The sequence below is a fragment of the Harpegnathos saltator genome, unplaced genomic scaffold (genome assembly GCF_003227715.2).
Source record: "Harpegnathos saltator strain DR-91 unplaced genomic scaffold, Hsal_v8.6 scaffold11, whole genome shotgun sequence".
Taxonomy (NCBI): domain Eukaryota; kingdom Metazoa; phylum Arthropoda; class Insecta; order Hymenoptera; family Formicidae; genus Harpegnathos; species Harpegnathos saltator.
Genome location: NW_020229884.1, coordinates 2,545 through 12,500, shown reverse-complemented (window position 1 = coordinate 12,500; position 9,956 = coordinate 2,545). Strand labels below are relative to the sequence as shown.

At 52.4% G+C, this 9,956-nt stretch overlaps 1 protein-coding gene across 12 annotated transcripts in view; it reads right to left on the bottom strand.

Annotated features, from left to right (window-relative positions):
• The window catches only part of Ca-alpha1D (Ca[2+]-channel protein alpha[[1]] subunit D), a 59,418-nt gene extending 57,807 nt beyond the window's left edge, over positions 1-1,611 (bottom strand). For 11 of the 12 annotated variants that reach the window (XR_003113189.1, XM_025300613.1, XM_025300592.1 and 8 more), the window contains exons 1-2: positions 1,021-1,611; positions 297-402 (exon numbers count right to left, since the gene is read on the bottom strand). Coding sequence is in view for 11 of the 12 variants with exons in the window: in XM_025300613.1 (XP_025156398.1) it covers positions 297-402; positions 1,021-1,364 (450 nt within the window). In the remaining variant the exon portion in view is untranslated. The remainder of the gene's footprint in view (positions 1-296; positions 403-1,020) is intronic. The other variant, XM_025300622.1, reaches the window with a different exon arrangement.
• Between the last annotated feature and the right edge of the window lie 8,345 nt (positions 1,612-9,956).

The window sequence follows — 9,956 nt, the reverse complement described above, 5'->3', positions numbered from 1 at the left end:
CCCGCACAAAGGCCGCGCGGCGCCTTTCATAATCAAGAGATGATTGCTATTCGCCGGCAATTATTTTCAGTCTCTTTCGAGGTTTCTGTTTTCGCTTAGATGACGTGCGCGATACACAGGCGCGTTATCCGATTATGCTTTTTATTGGCAGGGATAATGGAAAGTACACGCAATATCGTATACGAGTGGTTTTACTCGTCAGAGCAGATCGGACTCGTACATGCCACATGTTCTCCGTAAACAAAAGGAAAAAGAAACGAAAAAGCGATGAAAAGTCACGATGGTAGGATACTCACCAAGTATTGGTTGGTCTGATTCGAATCACCAAAGGGATACGGCGTGTAGACGGCCAGGGCGACGCAGTTCGCAAATATGGTCATAAGGATAAGCCATTCGAAAGGTCTGCGTAGTGATAAGCGATCAGTCGAATTAAAGAAAACACGAGTAACCTTTCGATTGAACACTTCCGGCGATACTAGCGACAGTATCATTATCCTCCGCCGAACGTCCGCGGGATCAGTCCTCAAAGTCTTAATTCGCTGCTCAAAACAACATTCAGCTTCCGAGCCTGTTAACCCATTCCCGAATTCCTTCGAGTGAGACATCGCTCGGGAAGCAGAGTGACAGCCGAGTCACTCAAAGTCGAGCGACTCGTCACTCGTACAGAGCTCATTTTTCCACTCTGAATCGCCGAGCGAATATTTTCATTTGAAATTGAAGAGCGGGTAGCGCGACGCCGGCGCCGTCGCACGAAAAAGTTGGCCCTAAATCGATCGAAACGTCCGCGCGACGTATGGCCGAAGGATCCACTCTGCAATCAAGAGTGGAATATATCCACTTGCGCGATATTCCGATATTCTCACTGTCGCTTGGAGTGAATTTCAAGTCGCATCTCGAGCGAGGAAATCCCGCTGCAAGAAGGTCAGAGAATACCGGACGTGAGTCCTCGAGTGAAATTTTGTTGCTCCGCGCACGAAGCGACGATCGCAAGAATAAAAAGTACACGAGAGCAAAGGATACTTCCACTCCACGACGCTGATGCACATCTTTCTAAGAGGATTCTTGAGAGGCAGGCAAAAGAGGGCCCTGGTGGGCCTGTCGGGTGGCGGCTTGCCGCCCCGTCTGGCGGGCCTCTTCGGGGCCGACTTGGAGGCGGCGGCGGCGGCGGTGGCGGCCCCGGGGCCCACACCTGTCTGCGACTGCGGAGGCGGTTGTGCGTTACCCAGCTGTGCATCGCCACCGACGCCATATTGCTGCTGGCCGACGACGGGGGGGGTCGCGTTGAAGGGGGTCGCGGCAGTCGGCTGGACCCCCGGCAGCCCAGGGGGGCCCAGTGCCGAGCCCCCATCCCCCCCCGCGCTCATCGATCGCTGGTGTCGAGCTCCGTGCTTCCCCTCCGACGACGATCTCGCCTCCTTCTTCTCCTTCTACGGCGACGCTCCAGCGGTTGCTGTTGCTGCTTCTGCTGCCTTGCCACGCAGACGGCTGACGCCGAGCGACGCGCTGTCTCAGAGGCGCCCCACCACGCGCTGCAGCTCGCCGGCATGCTACGGCACTGGGCTGCTACGAAGCTCCCTCCGTGACCTGCGGCAAAAGGTCGGGGTTCATGAGAAAAAGAAAGAGAGAGACAACGAGTGAGGGAGGGAGGGAGGGAGGGAAGGCAAAGTCTAGTCAGCCCTTTCGACTCTAACAGTCGACCGCCAGTGCACACCGCGCGCGCACCCAGCAAATTCTAATTATTCATGAGGTAACGCGATGCATCATCCACCGCGCCGTGAGCTGTTGCGCACCCTCGCGTAAACACCCTCGAGACATGTGCGAGAATTTTATATCCCCATTCGCCAAACTCGAAAACAGGTTCACTGCTAGATACGGCGGTGATGCGCGAATAATTTCACACAGAAACCTGTGTGTGTGTCAATCGGCTGGAATTACTCCAAGCTGACTTTACATCAACTTCGCTCTTGTCTCGTCTTTGGATCGTCTCGCCGGATCCTCCAGCGCGGCTCTGTGACGCGCGCGCTGTCCGCGCCTTATATTTAATTGCCCACGCTTGCGGGAACGAGCGTCGCGTGATTACGAGTAATCGCAATGAATCGCAAGCGTCTCCGACGTTTATCCCATCGCGACAAAGCAAGAATCTCGAGGACGAGAGGCGCGACGTGATAAAAAGTTAATTATACCTTGCGACGCGGAGCGCACACTTTTAAAATTTCGTCGACGCGTCGTTCTCGTCATCGTCGTCGTCGTCGTCGTCGTTGTTGACAATCCGCGCTCGCTTTTTACGCGAGAGAAGCGGAACGACCGAGCCGTTCGAAAATACACCGTCGGACAACGCAATTATACCTTTGATGGTGAAAATCCGCCGCTAGATGCACCGCGGGCATGCACAAGGAGGAGTCGTGCGGCCTCCCCACTCCTCTCCTCCTCCACCCCTCCCCTCCTCCGCCCCTCATCGAAAAAGGGATAATGCATAGCAGCGGCGCGGCCTTCCGATTGTCTCGCGAACGTAATAAAAAATAACAAGCTGCCGACGAGTGAAAAGAATCGGACTATTTCCAGGTAGCCTTTTTTTAGGGTTCCATTTCGCTCCCCATGAAGTGCGGTGTTCTCCCCAGAGACAGGACCTTTGTTCTCGTTAATTGAGAAGGAAAAGGAGAAAGAGAGAGAGAAAGAGAGAGAGAGAGAGAGAGAGAGAGAGAGAGAAACCGACTCGAAAACGACCGAAGCGAATGCCACGTCCTTAATGAAATAGTAATAATTATCATGATTGCTCTTATTGTTATCGTCAAAGTGCGACATTGTCGCCGCGCGCAGAGGCTTAGTCCCCGGCGATGTCATTGATAAGAATCGCGGGGTGTTATTTTTTCTCATTTTTTTACACGTCGTCATTTGCATCGACGGCGATGTTACGCCGTCGCTTCTTTATACGCGAATCACACGGTTGCAGCGTGAAACATGCAATATCATTGGTCGATCGCAATAACGAATATACGGGAGAATAAATAGCCCGTCATTATTAGATAAGGATAATCATACCGGGGTATATTCCTCCCCCCTCCCTCTACCCCGGCGTAGGTGGAAAAATATCTCGGGCACTTTGAAATTCGCTGCGATCGCCGAATCGTGTCCAAGTCTTATTTAGCGTACATTTATTCCGCCCTTCTCGACGACTATCTCGCCCCCGGAAGCGACGAAGAGCTATCGCATGTGAATTCGCGCAACACATACGCGGTGACACGACAATCATTCGCGATAGAAATCCGCTGAAACGTTCGATCCTTCCGCGACCCCGCAATCTCGCTCGCAATCGTTCGCGGCGATAAATCGGCCGCGGAAACAACCGCCCCGTTTCGTAGACGATCCTTCGCGATTTAACGAGCGCGTCGCGTTGCTCGGCGCCGGGCGACTTTCTCGTCGCGCAAGTTAGTTTGCGAGTGCCGTTTGAGGTCGGCATGATCGATCGGCCAATTCGCCGTTAATCCGGCCGGCGAAAAGCACCGCGAGTCTCTTTGATGTCGGCCCTTAGCCGATAGGGTGACTCCGAAATAGACCCCGTTTCGGCCCCGATGGGTGAGCACGTGGTGGGTTACTCGCGAAAATTCTTGTCAACGGCCAATCGTAAGAGCGCCGCCGCCGCTTCGACGGATAGGCGTTGTTGCCTTCGAGGCAGAAGCGAACGAACGGCGTGTAACGTCGGAAGGTCCGTGCGAATTAATCAGAAAGAAAAGCCCTCCGCTAAAAATACGCCTAAACTACAGAGCTAAAACCGCGCGCACGGGTCCGACCCGAATTTATAGTCGGGAAAGATCGGCCGGTGATAAAGATATTCAGTGAATTCTCTTGAAATACTTTCCTTCGCGCTTCGTTTATTTCATCGTAATGTTAGCCAACTAACAGGGTCAAGGTTCCACTTGTGCGACGCTTTTTTCATCGTCTCTTTCGAGCAGAATCGTCTGATTGTTACGCGCCGATTTTATTTTTGCGCCTTCAGCACTTCATTCCCGCGCACTTCATTACATCTACGTCTTCGACTTCGAGAATAGACTTAATATCAATCGGAAGCTCTCGGGAAGTAAACAGACTGATAGATCTGTAATTATAAATTTTTATGAAAGTATTATGATCTTGAACGGCTGTGAAAGCTGTAATCTTACATCTGATAACACGGTGTTTGTTTTCTCCCGCTTCCTGAGCCGAGCAAAGGAGACTTTCCTCCTCGAGTTTCACCAATCACTTTTAAAGGTGGCACACTCAGCTATCTCGGACGGATGCAGCAGCATGTAGCGCACTTGCGTACACACACGCACGTACCGTTTCCCCGTAATTTCATCACTCCCGCCACTCGCACCAGACACTTCCAATTTATTTTATTCGCGGTCGCTATAAAAAGAAGGCTTTACGTTGGCGCGCCAAACGGCCAGATTGTCCCGCCGAGAAGATCACGAAGCTATCGAGATTCGATATTTGAGCGTCTCGCTCGTACATATAACGTCGATACAACGGGTGCCCAAAACAACCTTCGTCGTCGAGCGACGCGCTCCTCCGAGGTGGAGAACGCGGCGGCTGCGAGAGAGAAAGCGAGAGAGAGAGACCGGGGGCCGGGGATTTATAGTCGACTCGCGCTATATTTAGTGAGCCTAAATACTAGAAAGTTCTCTGCCTACGGGCGAGTTTCGCACGCCGTGCCCCGTGTCGCGACACGTGAACTTGCCTTCGATCTAACCACCGCCTCTCTCCCTCTCTCTCCCCCCTCCCCCTCTCTCTCCCCCTCTCCATCCCCCTCTCTCCCCCTCTCCCTCCCTCTCTCTCCCCCCTCCCTCCCTCCCTCTCTCTCTCTCTCTCTCTCTCTCCTCTCTCTCTCTCCTCTCTCTCTCCTCTCTCTCTCTCTCTCTCTCTCCTCTCTCCCTCTCTCCCTCTCTCTCTCTCTCCTCTCTCTCTCTCTCTCTCTCTCTCTCTCTCTCTCTCTCCTCTCTCTCTCTCTCTCTCTCCCTCTCTCCCTCTCTCTCTCTCTCTCTCTCTCTCTCTCTCTCTCTCTCTCTCTCTCTCTCTCTCTCTCTCTCTCTCTCTCTCTCTCTCTCTCTCTCTCTCTCTCTCTCTCTCTCTCTTTCTCCCCGTGGCACGACCTTTGAGCACGACGACGATTTCGCGAGAGAGCGCGAAAGGATTGACGAATCGTACGGCAGGTGTGCGAAAATATTAATTCACCGTGTGTCTCCGTGTGACGTCTCTCGGTTGGTGTTCCCAAAATTTCTCGCGGGGTGAAATCCCGCTCGGAGAGGACGAGCGGAAACTCGCTCTGAGCGAAAATACCGCCTCGCTCAGACTTGAGGCGAGTTTTTTTTAAGTGTACAAGCGAATGCTCCGATCGATGTTAGAATGAACTTGGTGTCGTTTCTTGAGCTCACATAACGGAACACTTGGTCGACTTGACTGTTAAATTTCGAATGGAAATATTGCACCGCTCGATTCTCAGAGAGGAGAATTTTCTCGCTGTACGAGAGTAAAAAAATCACTCGAGCTCTCGGGCATCTCGACTGTCACTCTGCGCTTTGAGTGGAGTTTTGCTCGAAGAAATAGATGCGGAAAGGGCTCTCGACGTTTTCTCGGGCTTCTCTTTCCGAGTGCAATCTCGTTTGAAAATTCAGCCGTGGCGATAATGAAGATGCCCACTCGGGGATCACGAGAGAGAGAATATTTTCCGCGAATTTGAAGCGGATTCTTAAACCGCGCGAGTGAATGTTTCAATCAATTAGAGCGCGAGTATGTTGCCGCGCGACATGATGGAGCACGGACGGATCCACTCTTGAATTTCGGCTATGAAAATACTCGCTCGTCGGGACGAAGAATTCTGACTGTGCACCAGCGAAAAGCCACTCGCGCTCGAGTGACTCGGCTCTACGTCAGGCTACTCTCCGAGTGGAATTTCACTCCAAGACATTTCGCGAGTGCCGCTTTGCCCTCAGGAACACGTTCCTGCGAAGAACTGTCGCGTGTTGCACGGACAATTTCTCAAGATCGCCGTTGAATAAACCCTGCGATCGCTGCGACGTAGGATGAAAATTAATCGATCCTCCCCCTCCCCCCTCCCCTCCCCCCCCCCGCGATGCGCCGATGTGTTCCCTATAATTGGAGGTTTATCCGGTATAGAATCGGTCCAGTCCGGATGGGACGGATTCGCGAGGCTCATGACGCGCATCGGAGGACCCTGTGACTCAGAATGTGACGAAATCGAGTGCAATAGGCGCGCGCGCGTTTTCGGACAGATTTATAGATAGCAGTGAGGCACATAAGCAGAGATGAGTCACACACACGGTTTGTTAGTATTTGGCGTAATCCGGCGAGACTCGCGACAACGCGGCCTCTCTCGCGCCGCGATTTCGCAGCCGCCTCCGACTTTTCCGCGATGGCAGGCTCATTTATCCATTCATGCGTATTGACGTGTGGCTCTTCGCGCATTTCAGCCGCGCGTGGACACGCGCGAATCCAATCGCAAACATGCAAATCGGAGCGCGCGGGAGCGCATAATCACGCCGATAATGATGTATTAATCCCTCCGTTGTACGAAGCGCAACGTATTCGGGAGATTATTCGTTGCGCGAATCGCGAGGCGCGAACGAAGCGCCTCTTGTCGCACTTGGCGACGTTTATCGTTTCTTTCTCTTTCCGGAAAAACACGAAGGGGAGCTCGCGTCGAAAAATATCCCTCATCTTCGAGCAATTTCCTCGCGCGCCTCGAGCGAGCGGCCCTCTAGAGCTGCGCCAACAGTCTCCGCCGCGGCATTCCGATAGATTTCCCCCGTAAGCGGCAGCATACCGCGAGCTATAATGTAAGACCTTTGTGCGCGCGTAACCGCGCGGCATTGTAACGCAATCGAATCTAATACATAATCCACGTCCCGGGCGCAGAGGGCAAATCTCCAAAGCGGCATCTCATCCGCCGGGGCGCTCCGCTATCCCCCGTCGTAACATTTAACCAAGATTGATCCCGGGATTTCATCCGGTTATCGCCATCATCCCGACGACCTCGTCTACCGCTCGGGCTCGCGCTCCCATTGTCCGCTAATCCCGTGGTTCGCGTCCTTTCGCCGAGCGTTACCTTTATGTCCGGAGTCTCTCTCTCTCTCTCTCTCTCTCTCTCCCCCCTCTCTCTCTCCCCTTCTCTCCCTCTCTCTCCCCCCTCTCTCCCCCTCTCTCCCTCTCTCTCCCTCTCTCTCCCTCCCTCCCTCTCTCTCTCTCTCTCTCTCTCTCTCTCTCTCTCTCTCTCTCTCTCTCTCTCTCTCTCTCTCTCTCTCTCTCTCTCTCCCTCTCTCTCTCTCTCTCTCTCTCTCTCTCTCTCTCTTTCTCTCTCTCGACTCGCTCGCTCGCTCACTCGCGAACTTCGCGAACAGCCGATGAATTACTCGGAGCGCGCGGAAACCTCGCCGCGCGAATAAATAATGTGGCGAAAATCCCGCGAGCAGTCTCGAGTTACCGAAACGCCCCAGCTGTGCCATCGCGCGGCTCGTCGCCTCGAACGCGCATTGTCGCGACGTCGGCGGTGCCGATTTGCACGTCGCGCGCGATACGATTCACGCCCTCCGACACGATCGGGAGGGGCTGCAGAAATGCACCCCTGCGTTTCCTCGTCGCGCCGGAGATATCGCGCGCACCAACAGCTCCCCGTTTAAATCCGATCCAAGATTGCCCGCCGATTTATCCGCGCGTTTAGCCCGCGGCTGCGGTTACGATAAGGAGCGGGAAGGGAGAATTTTTACTCGATCGACGCGTTATTGGAGAGCGAAGACTCGCCGATGCAGGCGGATACTGTTAATCGACGACGATCGACGCGATTTTTGAGGCGCTCGAATGCTCGCACCGGTGGAAAATGGGAGAATCGGTCGGGCGAAAATTGGCAATTCTCCCGCGCTGAAAACGAAACCGGCTAATCTGACTGGAATTATTCGACGAGATCCATTGTTTAATAATTGAAATTATTCTCGGTGGGTGAAACTTTAAGGACGTTTTTTCGCGAGCCGGTGATTTGGAAACATCCCAACTTTCCCGAAGGAACCAAGGTGGTTGGTTCGTCATGTCGTGTAATCGAGTTCCTTCAACTTGTTTTCCTAATTGTTTCGACCGATCTTCCTTTTTTTTCTTTATAGCGTGAGAGAATTACATTTCAACACGGCGCGGCGTCTCACGATCGTCGTTGCTCCCTGCGACTGTTCGTCGTTCACTCTCGACAGGCCAGTCGTCTTAATTCATAGAATTATTGTTTCACGGAACAATGAAGTTGCATAATGGTGAGTGAATCAACGGTCTTGCGAGAGAGGATCTGTTCTATCAGGGGGAGAGCACGGCTTGTACATTCCGCGAAGTTTTCGAGCCATGACGAAAAAAAGAAAGAAAGAATATTCCACGGCGCCGATTCGAGCGCCGATCGATCGATCGTCTTTGCGTCCGCGAATAATACGCTCCGGATGAAATCGCTTTAACGAGTCGCCGTCAATCGCGGCCGAGTGTGTCGCGGAAGTTCTCTCTCTCTCTCTCTCTCTCTCTCTCTCTCTCTCTCTCTCTCTCTCTCTAAGCGGCACTCCCGACGATATTTTTACTCGCAGACTTTGTGTCCGGGCGTGCATCAAGATCGTCGAATTGCTTTCTTATCTATCTCTCGGAAAAAGACAGGGACAGAGACAGAGAGCGATGTAGAATTCATCCTTCTCCGTGCAACACAATCAATCCCTTCGATGTCGCGATCGCAATCAACGGTACTCGATCGCACGCACGTACGACGATTTAGCGACTTGATTTATATTTAATATCCCGCGCATCTCTCGCGCCTGCCTACGTGCGTGCGTGCGTGCGTGTGTGTGTGCGTGCGTGCGTTCGCAGCGACGCAATTTTGTGCTTCGGATTCGTGGTAGTTTCAAGCGACTTCCGGATTTAGTTGTATAAGCGAAAAAGCTTATTACACGCGGAATGTACATGTATATACATCGCATACGCGCTTCGGATAATTCCCCGACGACGAAAGTACAATCGCGCGCGCGCGTGACAGATGTGGTTTAATCTCACTATAATAATAACAATAAAATAATAATAACGCTGCGCGCTGTTGTGACCTATAATGAGAGAAAGCACGCCCCGCTAATTTTTCCCTTGAATTTTACTTTCCTGTCTCGAGCGAGACGCGAGACGGGGAGTGACATTTGCATTTTATTTAGATAAACAAAGCAAAGAGGCGTGCGGTAATGATGTATTATAAATAACTGCGACGATCGCAACGACCGCACGGGGCTGAATCGCGGAGTTGTGTATTATTCGCGTTATGGCAGTGCGACATAAGTGCGTACATATTTCCTCCCTCCGTCACTTTATCGGGAAAGTCATTGAAGGATCTCCGTTTGTCGATGACGTTTATCCGAGGCGATAATATGTCACGTTGACGGCTCGTGTATGTATACATAAATAGCTAAGCACTTTATACGACGATGCGTTCGTCTCTTGAACGGCACGAGCGCTGGAAATTTATTTCGTCGACCGAAGAATCGCCGTAGGAACATCTTCTTAATTTTTTACCATCCACTCTTCTTCCTTCTGTGTGTACGTGTGTGTGTGTGTGTGTGTGTGTGTGTGTGTGTGTGTGTGTGTGTGTGTGTGTGTGTGTGTGTGTGTGTGTGTGTGTGTGTGTGTGTGTGTGTGTGTGTGTGCGCGCGCGCGCGATGAACGTACTCTTCCCTCTTACTCGGGCGATACGTTTTTCCAATCGCTCGGTAAATACGCCGTAAACAACGGCCCGGATGATCACTCGATCGCGCGGCAGCGTTTGATTTTACAACATGATTTCGAGCGCAATAATAAATGACAGAAATACCTCGATCGTATCGACACCAACGTAAATATTGCACAAGATCTGCACGCGTCTCTCTTGTCGCAGCGATTTTCCACTTTGCTCGCTGCCGATATTCCGGATG